The sequence below is a fragment of the Patagioenas fasciata genome, chromosome 7 (genome assembly GCF_037038585.1).
Source record: "Patagioenas fasciata isolate bPatFas1 chromosome 7, bPatFas1.hap1, whole genome shotgun sequence".
NCBI lineage: Eukaryota > Metazoa > Chordata > Aves > Columbiformes > Columbidae > Patagioenas > Patagioenas fasciata.
Genome location: NC_092526.1, coordinates 2,681,900 through 2,697,043, shown reverse-complemented (window position 1 = coordinate 2,697,043; position 15,144 = coordinate 2,681,900). Strand labels below are relative to the sequence as shown.

Below are 15,144 nucleotides of genomic sequence, written 5' to 3'. Positions count from 1 at the left end.
AGGAGGTTAAGTACAGCAGTCACATGAAGAAAAGATGGCATGAGGAGTCTTCAAGACAGTTCAAATACATGCAAACCATTTCACAGAATGTATTTCCCCTAAGTTCTCCATGAGTGTAATCTGCTGTCCAGTGAGACACTAACCCTCTTTTATGAAATGAGCTAATTTGTGTTCTGCAAAATAACTGTATCTTGCAAACAGATGAGACACACTGCAGCTTCTCAAGCTTTTTTAATCCTCTTGATGAGAAAGAAAAAAAAAGACTTTGAAGTAATACAGCTTTCTTAGACAGCAGACTGGAGGTCACGAACTTGGGCTCTGGAAACACAGCACAGATTCCATGACAAAACGATGAACAAATCAGCAGCCACACACTTAACTTCAACTTCAACCCCGGAATGTGCGCAGGCTGGAGCTCACAGGGATGAGGGTGACGGTAGGTGAGCAAGATAGCATCCAAATTGCTGGCTTAGGGTGAGTTTAGCACAGACAGCACTCATTTCTCCTCTGGAAAGTCTTCCTCACTTCCACCTCCGTGATCCAGCAAAGTTATGGGCGCACAGCAATCATTACAAAGGACAGATTTGAGGCACTTGGTAAAGTTCTAAACCTCTTAAAATCAATAAAAAGACTTTGGTGAGAACTGGCTTAGACCCTGAGTAAGGAACAGAAGTCATCTACAAAACCTAGAACAAGTTTTAAACCCATAATAGTTAACAGTGGAAAAAGAGGCAAGGATTAAAATCCTCAGCTGTGTGACAGGAAGCTAAACCTGGCAGATCATGTGCAGCCATGGTCCAGACAAAAGCTGCACTGCATTTACACAAGAGTCAAGACTGAACGATTGTTGCATGAACTGGCACAGCTACTGCAGTGGTGCATTAACAAATGGCTCCAATAAGTGCCTGTGATTAGATTAAAATCAAGTTTATTACTTAGTCTCTGTAGTGAGGTTTTGGTATTTCCAGGTGCCTTGAATCTTCTCCACTGTTCTTCCTCCAGTAACTTCAATTGACCTGATTGTTTTTATGATACCTGATGAGACCGACTAGTTTACTGAAACCTCCCTGTTGAAATATTTTCATAATTGATCATAATCGCAATAATTGATCATAATTGCTCTTTGCGTAGGCTTTTCAAAATTCCACAGAGACAAGTCTAAATTGCATCCAAGTACAGAAAAACAGTGATGATATCCAAGTATTGCCCTATTGTTTTTTTTTCCACAATGTATTTAGTGACCTAAGAAAGTTACAAAATCCACTTTAAATTACATTTACATATATAAACTAATTAAATATATTTAGCTAACACTGAGAAAATAAAACCTCAAGCGACACGAAGACAAAAAACCTTAAGAGATGACTGATTCTAGAGTAATTTAAGACTTACTTATTTACTGAATCTCTGGATGTAACTGTCAAGTGAACACTTCCCTACTTGTAGTTAGAGACCACTGAGAGCTCATTTAATTATTCTCACTTTAGGACAGCAAATGAGTGATTAGTCCAGCATTAACTTCTGCAGTTTTTATTAAGTTTTATATTCTGGGAGAACAATTTTGTTACTTATTCCACTTTTTTTTGCCACCTTATTCCAGTAAGTGGCAAAATTCTGAGAAACTTCAGTGGCATCTGCATTTTTAATAGTAAGAGCACAGATTTGTTAGACACTGAAAAGACAAAATGGTTAAAAAGTGTGGCTTGTAAGGTAATATTAGAAAAGGATATGCAGATAGCTGTGTACATGTATGTTTAAACTCATTCAAGATGAAACTCACAGCTTAAAATTCATATGGCACATAAAGGTACCTGTTTGAATGTTGTCAATATTCAAAGTCACATGTGGTGAACACATTCACAAAGACTAAAATAAATAATTGCTACTTTATTATCTTAGATTACCTTAAAGCGGACCACTTCCTGACAATGCTTAGAGAGAATCATCAAGTAAAAGAACTGCAAAGGCCGTAAGAACTTGCGAAACCCTGATGACTGCTAGTTTCCACTTAGTTTCCTCATGATAGGGCTGTCAGGTTCAGCATTAGTGAAAATACTTCCTACAACCACATGAGTACCCCAGATGTTATGACGAATAACTTTGCAGCAGCCAAGATCATCAACGGAAAATCCCAAGTGGCGGTAGCGTTCATCTGTTTCAAACAGAGTGTTGTTTGTGTAAGGTCCAAAAAACTAGGTGGAAACAAAAGAGAATTTGTCAAGTGAACATGTCCAAGAACATTTAAAGTGTCAGAACTACCCCTTTTTAAAACAAAACCTAAGCCCAGAAGTACCAGTTATATCTGTCGGAAGAAATTTTATGCACAGTTTTATTCATGAAATCTACACAGGAAACTAAGCAGGGCACGTCTGCTTATGCTGGTATCCCATATTTAAAGATTCCCCTTTGTCACTGACAGTGTGTTTGAATGTCTAATCAATCATACATAAAAAGCACCCTCAAATGCTTTGGAAAGGTTCTGCTATTTCTACAGGAATTAAGGATAAAACCACACTTTAAAACAGCAAAAGACATGGACCTTTCCAATGAGGCCCCTATAAAGAAAGATGCTTTGAAGAGCAAAAATGTGTGTAAATTGGAAATGGGTATTTCAGTTGCTTTATCTCAGGAGGAAGCTTCTGACCAAACTCCTACGCCTGATGAACAGGTTATTGGTAAGGACCTTACTGCTGAATTGGAGGCCAAAGACAGAACCCTACTTTCAGTCCATAACTATTTCTTAAATGCATGGAGTTTCTGGGAAGCTTTTAAGCACTATACACACCTTCAACTGCCTGTTCACCTTATAAACATGCCCCCTTAAATCTATTTGCCTCTGTTGACACAATAAATCACTGCCTTACACAGCGTTTTTAAATAAAAACTGAGCTTTGCCACGACTATGTTCAACTAGGATGTAGTTTAAAGTTAGTTCACAGACAAAAGTACATCTGTGCTCATGCTTGGACAGAAGCTTTCTCAATTCTCTCTTGTAAGTTTTAAGACTCTTTATGTTTCACAGATGTCTTGGTAAGAAACTGTCAGCTCCTCCAGAGAACTGGTGTAATCTGACAATGAATGCCAACGCTGTTCAACAGGAACAAGCCATTCATTTTTTCTGTGTAACAATCATTAACCAGCCTATTTTGTGCAGTGATCAAGAGCTTTCACACAGAAAACTTTTACAGTTATCGAAAACTCCACTTCAGGGCTGAACAATGTTCTCCAAAATGCCAACAGTCATGACAGCTGACACAGTTCGAGAACTAGTTCAGAGTCACTATCCTATGTTAATTTATGAAAAGAATTATCCTATAGTGACAGCTTTTGGGCCATATGAAATGCTGGATTTAACCCACATGAATACAAATCCCACTGCTAGTTCAGACACAGCACATGACTTACTGCCAATCCTGAGGATGGATCGATGAAGTCGGCCCAATAGCCTTCAGAACAAATCGCATAGCAAATCTCCTTGGCACCATTAATGAACTTAAAGAAAACAAAGGGAAAGAAGGATATTGAATGAGATTTTTATTACATACATATACACATCAGAACACATATACAATGTTCTGAAAATGAACAAGCACAGACTTCTTTTGGTCCCTGTTAATAAATGAGAAATTCGGCATACCTTCAATAAAAATGTTAATAATACCAAGAGGATTAAAATTAATGTCATACATAGGCTACTCCAATCATATGAGATTTTAAGTGTTCCTTGTGCCAGTCAGTAATGGATTAACAGCCTGTACAAGGAATAACATAATTGCTTTGATTATTCATGCAGATCACAATCGTACCTGTGATCCTCTTTAAGAAGTCAACCATTACTTCAGGTATTTTTGTGTTATTTCCACGAGTTTACAGATCTCACGTGAACTCTACAAAATTGACACTAAATGTAGCATTAAATATGTTTTTATAAATATATGAAAAACATAGTTTTGCTGTAAGGTCTTATCCTAGCTAGCAGGACAGTATTACGTAGCTCTTCATGAACCATAAAAGTTAAAGAATCTGCTTATATTTCTGTAGCAAACTTTTCACCTATGGATTACACAGCATATTTTTTTCCACAGATAAATCAGCAACAAGAGACCTCATTTGTGTGCTTTTAATCACCTAGACCAGCAAATTTCAACCAATTTTATAAGGACCAGCAAGGGCCCACAGAAAACTGAAGAAACCTGCCAAGGTGAGCAAGGCAAAAACCCAAGCCCACAAAAGTCAAGATAAATGATGCTTCTAAAAGCATCCACGCACTCAGAAAAACACACCCAAGTGCAAAAATCTACATGGCTGAATATGCTGAGCAGGAGCAAAATGCAAACAGAATTCACAGAGCTTCCTCAAAAAGTGAAAGAAAATCCCTCACGTCATAAAAAAGAAATAGTTCTAACCTCAGAATAAATATAATACTTTATTTACTTGCAGTTATAAAATTTGGGTTGTTCTCTATAATTAGTGCCCTCAGCAGCTCAAGGCTTCAAATTTATAGAAATATTATTATAGTTACTCCGCTTCAGTCCCTTAATGGTCCAAAATAAGAGAAGTTTCTCCTTTCCAGTAACATGGTATTTGGAGGTTGGATGGTTCTGATGATTAACTATGTTTCAAGTGTAAATTAAGTCACAAATATCAGTAAGCCATCTGAAAACAGCTTTGTAGGCATTATATTCCTGACACAGTTCATCTTTTGATCCAGTGTTGTAACAACCCCTCAGCATCAGTTAGAACGAGTTAAATAAACACTCGAGATTTACTACTGTAAACATTTAGATTTGGCTGCAAATAATCCTCATTAGTTCAGCACAAGCCTCTCACATTAAATTAGTACTTTTAAGGTTACTCCAAACCACTTATGAAGCAAACAAACAAACCATTTCCTTGTGAATTTGCTGTTAGTAACCTTTAGGCCAGGAGGTTACATCCAACATCCTAACACCCCTACAGTGACTATATTAGACTTGACAGGAGGTGCACAAGGGAGAAAATGCCAATTAACATGTAATTAGACCAGATTACAATGCCAAAGACCAACAGACCATAAATAATTCAAAGAGAAGAACACACTAAAATGAAGGGAATTTTAATTTGTATGTAATTTTATGTTGATCCTTCAGACTGCTTCTACTTTCTTTTTTTTTGTGGTAACCCTTACACTTCACATAGGGCACATGTGCAATTTACAGGACTGAAAAGGACAATTACCAACCTATTTTCAAACATAATTATGACCCTCACTATACAGATGAAAGTCTCACAGGATTATTTTTACTACTTTTAGAAATATTATAACAAATATTACACGGAAACGTTCCGAGGCGCTAAGAACACCAGCGATGGTGAACAGCGACACCTGCTGGAGTAAAGCCAAAAAAAACCATGAAGAATGTGAAATGAAGTGATTTTCAGAGAGACCTCTAGTGGCAACAGAACAGGAAGACAAAGTTAATGAGGACGGTTAAGATGTAATAAATGTAACTGATACCCAGGCTAAAAGCATTAATTGTGCTCATTATCAGAATGGAGGAAAAAAACCAACCAGAGCAACTACTTTTTTACAAATAAAAATGCACTCAGACAGACTCCATACTGGAATCTCGATTATATCACACAAAAACTGAGAGAGCAGTGAAATCCTACAAAATGAAACAAGGTGAGAAAACAGTTGCTGCCCTTTCACTGCAACAGGGCAACAATCAAGTACCTTTATTAATTTGCTGTAGCATTTTCTAATATTTTTGCATATTTTTGACTTGCCTCACTGTAAAGAATTTAATAGTTATAGGAAACATTTAATGTAATCAAATACAAAGCTGAAAAAAGTCATCTCCATTTTATCAGTAAGAGAAAATAGGATTAGCTCAAAAGAGCTCTAAAAATACAGCTAATTACTACCAGAGCTAGAAATGGACCAAAATACACACATAGTACACAGAAGATTCATCTACGAACAAAAATAAACTGATGCTACTGTCAGCTACTTACATTTTCTAACAGCATTTCTCTCTCATCCTCCACTTCTTGACTCCACACAGTCATATCATTTTTAGTCTTCTGGGTGACAGTTAATACCGTCAAACGGTTGGCACTGACTTCTGGAAACATTGACTCGAAGTCTAAAAAAAAACCCAAAAAAAGGGCATGTTATGGTTTGCTCTCGCATTTTACTTACAATTTTTCAGTTTTAGACAAAGTATTGACCCTACTTTAGAGTCTTCATTTCATTTAAATCCAAGATATATGTGTGTATCTCACAAACAGCATGCTGGTTTCAAAATGTGCAAACAAGTGTCTCTCTTCACAAAGATATAAACCCAAGTATACTGACAATCTAGTATTTTGAAATGAACACCACCACAGTTCTCCACACATATGAGGTGTGAAGACCCTTATTTTCTGGCTAAACCACATTACATGAAATCTTTCAGTAGAAAAGGCTCAGATCTACTTCCCAGGACATGACAGCAGGCTCAGTATCAGCAGCGTACTATTGGCATGAGTTGTGACAGTTCTCCTGGGGCAGAAAAGACCCAAACCCACCACAATTCTCTCTCTACATCATCTACATCATTTCCTTCTTGAACAAATTAAAGATACAAAAGCAATGCTTTCAGTAGTTGCTTAATTTCAATTTGCTATATTCCTAAAAAAGCAGTGCCAAAAGATATGATTTTGTCACTAAGTGTTTTTTGGAAACTGAATTAGCTCCAGAATCTACCTGGTACTAAAGCAGCAGCTGGAAGTTACTCCCCATCCCACTTGATCTGACTGTAAATGGCATTGAATTTTATACAAAATACAAAGTATTATCAGCAACAAAGTTTCGTTTTTTATTTTATAGTGTGTATTTTTCTCTTGTAAAATATTAAGTCTGGGTTATCATTCTCTAGGACGCATTCTGTGGCATTGATTACTTCAGGGCAATTACTTACATATTTTTGTATTTTAGAAAGTTATAATTTCTTAGCTGTCAAAAGAAGTGAAAACATACCTTTCCGTAACAGTTCAGGGCAAGCTTGTACTGAACATTCTACCTTTGCATTTTCAAAGTAAGTTTCAGCATTACTTATTTGCTGTTTCTGTGGAACATCAGCACCCTGAGAAAAATTAAAATTGTAATTTTATCATTAATTAATATATAACATGAATAATTTTGTACATCAGACTGTGTTTTTGTGACTACATGACAACTGACAGACCCAAGCAGTTTCCCAGAAAGATGATTTGTAATGAGACTTAAAACTCAGTTTTCAAAGTGCAACATATGTAGGTTTAACCTTTTACTTAAAACGACATGGAAATGTTAAGCTTTATGTTTTATAGTAACCATATTATCTCAAAGCGTTAAACAATACAGAAATTTTTGACAAATATCATTCTGAAGCAACGGCCTTAGGTATTCAATACAACCGCAATTCATAGATTTCAGACATACACACATTACCTGAGCCAGAATAAAACTTTAAAAGCAACACAACAGTTCAAGAGCTCTGAACTATCAGTATTTTCAGCTTTAGCTGTCACAGCTTGAAAAGCAGAACAGTTTTCAAACAATACTTTTTATATTCTTTACTGGTTTTTTTTAGTTCTACAGTTTAAAAAACAGCAACACCACCACCAAAACAAACAAAGCACAACAAAAAACCCCAACAAAACAGATTCTTGTGGGTATGTTACAAATGGAGCACTTCTAAGTTACGTATCTAAGTTTTAAGCTTAAAATGCCCTCAAGAGGTGTTAACAACTTTGGGATAGCAACTGTTGTGTAGTACCATGTTTCCCTGAAAGTAAGACAGGGTCTTACACAATATTTGCCCCAAAAGATGCTTACATTTTTACATGTATAGCTGCCTGGACACTATTTGAATTGACTTTTAAAATTAACTGTAACCAGGGCTTATTTTTGGAATAGGGCTTATATTTAAAGCATCCTCAAAAATCCTGACAAAATCATGCTAAGGTTTATTTTTGGGGTACGTCTTATTTTCAGGGAAATAGGGTAGGCATAGAATGCCTTAATACACTTTTTCTCACCCTAACTATGCCATAATTTACAAGGAATTTCAGTAAGTTTCTCCAAGACTGAAATATACAACTCAACACTGTAATTAAGTCCTAACACCTGTCTTTATCTGAAAGTTTCCCTAAACTATTACACTGAAAACACAGTGTGGCTAGCGTTTTTGCTCTATAAATTAACATTCAAGAATAGCAAAAAAAAATCCCCCAGCAAAATAATAAAACACAACAGACAAACAACTGACATTAACTGCAGTTTCAACACATATGTTTCCACATGTACCTTGCATCATGATTTCAAAGTCACTGGGGGAGATCAGCTGGTGCTTTAAGCCTGACAACCATGCTGTTGTACAACTATAGGATGCTCCTCTTGCTGGGATGGTAGTTCATTGTGATTTCTTGTCTACTATTCCCATTCTATCCAGCTAAACAGCACTTACATGGTACATACACTTACCAGGCATGCTGTCATCAAGACACTGTGACCATTTTCCAAAGATCAATACCACTTTCTGATACCTGTAGGCTGCTAGGCCCATTTACTCCACTCAGATAAAACTAATACACCAACCTCATGTACACAGAGGTGAGAGAAGTGTCTCTGCTCTTCCCAGTTTCTCCCTTCCATTTGGGACAGCAACAGCTATACTGAGCAGACATGCACCCAGTTTGCACTACAGGAACCAGACTAGAATTTTCTGTTGGGCTTTTAACAGAAAGTGTGATCGACATAAGTTGAAAACAGAATCTGGGGAGCTCACCAGAAGCTTATGTTTTCTGAGCACTTTGGAATACAATGCCACATTTTCAAAAAAAACCCACTATACAGCATTTTTACAATGGAGATTTGCTAGTTGACTTCCAAAGTGTGAGCATGTCGCAAATTCAGAAAGACTGGAAAGTTGAGTCAGCAGCACTAACCATTTTGTTGCAATCACTCTAGCAATTATCAAGCTCCTTGTTAATAATGCATCTGACTCACTACAAGCTCTGCCATCGCCAAAACGCAGCATCATTGTGAGACACGAGGTTGAGGTACATTGATCTGTCTCTCCTGTGTGGATCCACTGATTGTCAGAACTAAGCAGGCAGATCTAAATACCATCCAAACTACGTAAGTCCAGATGCATTAAATAAAATACTGAAGAAACTACCAATTCTATTGGATAAAAAGGTGCTGAGACTTAGGAAAAAGCAAGTTTTGAAAGATTTTTTTTTCCTGTATCCACATAATTAAGTCACTACTAAAATGCCATTTCACTAAGCACTACTTAGAAATATTTCAGGGTATGTTTTTTTGACTGTATGTCTTTCTCCTAAAATAACAAAACTTCAGCTTGGTTCTATATAATCTCTCACTCATCCCAGACAAATTTCATTTTTCAAAATCATCTAAGAAAAAATCAATGACACCTTTCTCAGGAGTAAGAAAGATTAATTACACTTCTCTTAGACAAGAAGTATCAGTAGAAAAAACCTTTTCTTACCTGAAATTCATTTATGTATTGTGCCATGACAAATTCATGCCTTTCACTTGCTGAAGGCTCTGCTAATAGATCAGGCAGACTTTCTGACACTTGACTGTTCTTCTGAGCAGCAGTGCCATTGAGGTGACAGTCAAAACCAATATTACCAGGCAACTGGAATCTCTGGTCCTGAGGACCAAATGGACCCATTACTTCATCTGGCCATACAGTTCTTGGACCTGCAAAAGTCAAGGTCTTGCTTTAGTCATCATATCTAAACAGAAAGAAAAACAAAACAAACGAAACAACAGGAAAAAAACCCTCTCCCATATAAATATCTGTATTTGATCATGATAATCTATAACCAAAGTAACCACAATGCACAAGTTAAAGTCAGGGCCCTGACATAACTAGCAGACATCAGAATTCCCAAATTTATAAGGGGTCCAAAGAAAACGAACTTGCTTTTTCTTACATAAATCAGGAGGTGTAGTGGCAACATGAGACTCATCTGAGCCAGAGGAACCTGCTGTAGAAAAAGCCTTAGGATTTACAACTCTCTTGACTAAAGAATAAAACCCTGGTAGGTAGGTGACCAATCTTGCTCTGTTACAGAGCACCTGAGAAGACAAGAAAACAAAACAAGTATTACATACTGCTAGCAAAAATACTAGTTTCAGTACAGCTTTGTGGATCACAAGAGAAATCCTCACTCAATAATTAAATTACAATCTTAATTATTATTAACTGTGTTTCTGTAAAATCCTTATATTCCTACTTCTTAAAAGACTGGAGGGAGACACAAGATAACATCACTATAGACACATCTTGTATCTTTTATCTAGAAGCAAGCACACACATCTGCTTACACACACTTCTTTGCCAGCAAACTACACCTACCAACAGCTCCGAACTATAGCAGGAGACGCACACATCAATCCAGGTAGGTATAGTAATTTCAGTTTCTTTCGCTCTCAAAATCCATAAACATTTAATACATGCAAAACTTAAGTTAGTCCAGCCAATCTGCAAACTCAGTACATTTATATATTTACAAATAAGTATTACAACATACCAGGAAGGTGATCAAAATGGCAATAAGCCATAAAACCTTCAGGACTTCTGTGGTCTTGCAATACAGCAGAAAATCTGCTTCATGCCACAGAGTTGTACTGTCAACACAATTTTCAGTTCCTGAAGATGATTTTATCAGAAACTGATTCAGTCACACAGTAACCAGAAAATGATGCAATGCTATTTCCCTCAGCATGCAAACAGTCTCAACAACAGAGCTCCAAAAAGCTGGTAGCTTCTCACCGTGAAGATTAACTCTGAGGCCAAATGATATTATCTTATGTAGTAACATGAACAATTGTTACTGGGTTTTTCTTGGTATGTTTGTTTTGTTTTTAAAAAAGAAATATCAAGGTGATATGATTAAACCGAAACATCTGATCTATTTTTCATACTTTAGAAACAGATTGACAACTTTCATGATGCATTTGCACACGCATAACAGAAATATAACCAGTCATACACCCAAAGTGTACAGTTAGAAGTGTAACTTTAAAAAAATTAAACTGGAAAATATAAATCTCACCTGCCATGGCATGTGTACTTTCATAGAGTTTTATTATCCAGGTGAAAGAAAGAAATAATTTCAAGAAACTGACATAAAAGTATTTTCCTTACATGCTGTATTCTTGATTCTATACAAGCTTATGTTTGTGTTCACCACTAAATATGTATGCAACGAAGTTACTTCAAATCAAGTGATTAAATGGTACTATTTCTATGATTAAGATAAAAACTCTGTCCAGAGTACCAGGACCTAAGCCAGTAAGCATCAGTTTCTTACACACCACCCCTGTGTAAAGGTACAATGTCTAATAAGTTCTACCAACCTCATGAAAACTCAAATGCATAAAGGCACATTCGATTTTCTCACTTACATCAAGTATTTACAGTTAAGGCCTTAAACTGTCTAGTTCTAAAACTCTGCTAGATTTAAAAGGTTCCTGTAACAACAGAAGTCTGCTGATTCCAACTGAACGTTTTTCTCTCTATTATGTAAAAGCACTACTGAAATTGATTTTTGCATAATGATCACAGCACAGATAAAGCAGATGTAATTACACATCAGCTGTAGTTGTTTACAAGAAAAGAACATTTTTCCTTATAATCAGGATCACTTAACACGGAGATGTCAGCATTAATTACAGATATGTTGGCTGAGCTCACTTACACAAATATTTACATACTTAGCATTACACAAGCGAAAAAAAGCCAACACACTGAAATCAATAAATTATTCATGTCTCCACAGCAAGGCTAAATCAATAAAGGGTGTTTCATTCTACAGTCTGAGAGTACCCTGGTGAACCTGAGTGTTTCACCTTAACTCATGACATTAAAATAACAAAAAAGAAATCTCACATCCTGTTTGAAGGTCCCTTCCAACTCAAACTATTCTATGATTAACCCTCAGTTTGATTATTACCACGATGACCACAGAAACTGGCTTCTAAAACTCAGATACACAGAGAGTCTACTTCTAACAAAATTATAATGATACTGAAACAGAGAAATAAACTTAACAGCAGAGTCAATTATACTGTTAAGCGGCATTCTTCATTTCATCAGCATTGGGGAACACTGGGGATCGTCCTCCATAAGTGCTCCAAAGACTGGATGCTCTTGTGTTGCTTATATTCATGTAATTATTATATGCGCACTACAATTTGTGAAACTGTTGACATACAGCTATACTAGGAAATAACTGATGTTAGTTATAATTGCTTAGTTTCTTACTTACAATATATCTATTAATTAATAGTTATATATAAACTAAGCACTCTGCTTCTAAACAATGTTACTTAATCTTCTGTCTCCCTCTTGTTGTGCAGAAGGATCTAAAACTTTAAAAATATCTCCTCATTTTGCAGGTGGTCAGAAAGCATTGGTCATGTCAATTAACCATTTCGTAACTTAATCACAGTCTACATTGATTTAGCAACTTCTCTTCAAAACAACTGAGGATTTTATCAATGACGCGTTCACACACACATAACAGAAATATAACCAATCATATACCCAAATGTACAGTTAGAAGTGTAACTTTAAAAAAATTGAACTGGAAAATATAAATCTCACCTGCCACGGCATGTGTGCTTTCATAAAGCTTTATTTTCCAGGTGAGGGAAAGAAATACTTTCAAGAAACTGACATAAAAGGATTTTCCTTAAGTGCTGTATTCTTGATTCTATACAAGTTTATGTGTGTGCTCACTACTAAATACAAGGTTACTTCAAAAGAAGTGATTAAATGGTACTATGATTAAGATAAAAACTCTATTCAGAAAGATATAAAACTTGAAAAATATCCCCTCGTTTTGCAGGTGGTCAGAAAGCATTGGTCATGTCAATTGGTTAAGGATGGGGATATCTTTTGTAACTTAATCATAGTATACATTAATTTGGCAGCTTCTCTTCAATACAACTGAGGTTTTTATCAATGACCCCCCATGAGCACGCTGATTTAAAAGCAGCTTTAAAACGGTAATAAACCGCAAGGATCCCGCATGACACAGACAAGTTTTCACAGAATATCAAGGGCTGGAAGGGACCTCGGAAGCTGATCCAGTCCAACCCCCCGGAGCAGGAACACCCAGATGAGGTTACAAAGTTTCCTCCCTGGATGGCGCCGCTTTAGCTCCTCACGGGTTCGTAGCCCCCCCGCACCGGGACGGCGTTACTCACATTGGCCATGGCAGGCGGTGGGCTCCGTCCCGCCGAGAGGCCCGGCTGCCCCTGCAAGAGAAGCGAACGCACTGGCCTCCGAGGCACCGGCCGGACGCGCCCGCCCTCACCTCACCCGGCCCGGTGGGGCCGATCGCCCCTCACGGCCGCCCCCCGCTTCCCCAGCAACGCTCGCACAAGGCACCGCGGCGCTGCCCGCTCGTTCCAGGCCCGGCCGGTGACGGGAGGGGAGCGGGGAGGACAACGGAACCGCCGCTGAGGGAACAACCGGGAGCAACGAAACCGCCGCCGCCCGCTTACCTCTTCCTGCAAAATGGCGCCGGCCCCCGGCGCAGCCGCGCACGGCCGCACAGCCCGCCCGTCCCCAGGCCCAGCCAGCCGATCCACCGACACGTCGATTAGCGTGTGCTAGCGAGTGCACTGTCAGCAAGTTTGCCGGTGACACCGAGGAGTGGTGACACTGGAAGCTGTGCTGCCATCCAGAGACTTGGACAGGCTGGAGAGCTGGGCGGGGAAAAATTGAATGAAATAGAACAAGGGCAAGTGCAGAGTCTTGCATATGGGCAGGAACAACCCCAGCTTCCAGTATATGTTGGAGAACGACCTGTTGGAGAGCAGAGTAGGGGAAAGGGAGCTGGGGGTCCTGGGGACAGCAGGGTGAGCATGAGCCAGCACTGGGCCCTTGTGGCCAGGAAGGCCAATGGGACCTGGGGTGGGTTAGAAGGGGGTGGTCAGTAGGTCAGAGAGGTTCTCCTGCCCCTCTGCTCTGCCCTGGGGAGACCACACCTGGAATATTGTGTCCAGTTGTGGCCCCTCAGTTCCAGAAGGACAGGGAACTGCTGGAGAGGGTCCAGCGCAGCCACCAAGATGCTGAAGGGAGTGGAGCATCTCCCGTGTGAGGAAAGGCTGAGGGAGCTGGGGCTCTGGAGCTGGAGAAGAAGAGACTGAGGGGGGACTCATTCATGGGGATCAATATGAAAGAGGAAGTGTCAGGTGGATGGAGCCAGGCTCTTCTTAGTGACAACCAGTGACAGGACAAGGGGTAATGGGTACAAACTGGAACACATGAGGTTCCACTTAAAGATGAGAAGAAACTTGTTCGAGGTGAGGGTGGCAGAGCCTGGCCCAGGCTGCCCAGGGAGGTTGTGGAGTCTCCTTCTCTGCAGCCATTCAAACCCGCCTGGACACCTTCCTGTGGAACCTCAGCTGGGTGTTCCTGCTCCATGGGGGGATTGCACTGGATGAGCTTTCCAGGGCCCTTCAACCCCTGACATTCTGGGATTCTGTGCTAGGAGCCAGATGGAGACAGGCAGGGCGAGTCGTTCGGCTCTCGATTGCTCGGGGCCGAGGGCGGGGCGGTGCTCGGTGCTCCGGGGCCGGGGGCGTGTGGCGGCCCCGCCGCGACCGCCGCTGCTTCTCCGCGGTCGGTGTTTGTTTCTCCGCGGTCGGTGTTTGTTTCTCCGCAGTCGGTGTTTCTCCTTGTCTGGTCGCGGCGGGGGCTCCTCGGGTCGTGGTGTCACCGCGGGCACGGGCCGGGCCGTCAGCGGCGGTGCGGTAGCGGTGGGGTGCAGTACCGGCGGAGTGCACCAGGAGTCAGTCACGTAACGTGAACGGGGCGGCCAGTACATTCCACACCCCCCCCCCACTGCACCGCGGCCGGGAGATACAATAAAGTCGAAAACAAATAAAAGAAGGGGGTGGTTTTGAGGAAAATGCAGTGAGAGCATCAGCGCCACTTCTCATCCACCAAGGGTGATATGTGATTTCCTCAAATGACTGTTTTACAAGATAAGAATAAAACCTTTCTTCAATGAATCAAAACCTTTTATATTTTTACTACTTTGTTGTGAAAAAGCTTTGTTTTTCCACCTTTTCTCCTTGCGCCG

The 15,144-nt window shown here is 39.6% G+C and overlaps 1 protein-coding gene across 2 annotated transcripts; it reads right to left on the bottom strand.

Annotated features, from left to right (window-relative positions):
* Positions 1-212: 212 nt before the first annotated feature.
* Positions 213-13,597, bottom strand: MMADHC (metabolism of cobalamin associated D). 2 transcript variants are annotated; one of them, XM_065840997.2, is made up of 8 exons: positions 13,559-13,597; positions 13,259-13,309; positions 9,976-10,120; positions 9,522-9,739; positions 7,004-7,109; positions 5,998-6,128; positions 3,406-3,492; positions 213-2,192 (listed from the first exon to the last, which is right to left on the bottom strand). In XM_065840997.2, the coding sequence occupies exons 2-8, from the start codon at positions 13,265-13,267 to the stop codon at positions 1,998-2,000; spliced, it is 891 nt and encodes a 296-aa protein (XP_065697069.1). In that variant the 5' UTR covers positions 13,268-13,309; positions 13,559-13,597; the 3' UTR covers positions 213-1,997. The 2 variants fall into 2 exon arrangements, with proteins under 2 accessions (XP_065697069.1, XP_071666776.1); XM_071810675.1 differs by lacking the exons at positions 13,259-13,309; positions 13,559-13,597 and adding an exon at positions 12,654-13,215.
* Positions 13,598-15,144: the final 1,547 nt, after the last annotated feature.

Excerpts from the sequence above, each read along its gene's own strand:
- MMADHC (XM_071810675.1), bottom strand. The coding sequence starts at position 12,677 with ATGAAAGCACACATGCCGTGGCAG. Across the intron at positions 9,740-9,975 it reads CACTACACCTCCTGATTTAT|GTCCAAGAACTGTATGGCCA; the intron begins GTAAGAAAAAGC and ends TGACTTTTGCAG. Across the intron at positions 7,110-9,521 it reads AATACATAAATGAATTTCAG|GGTGCTGATGTTCCACAGAA; the intron begins GTAAGAAAAGGT and ends AATTTTTCTCAG.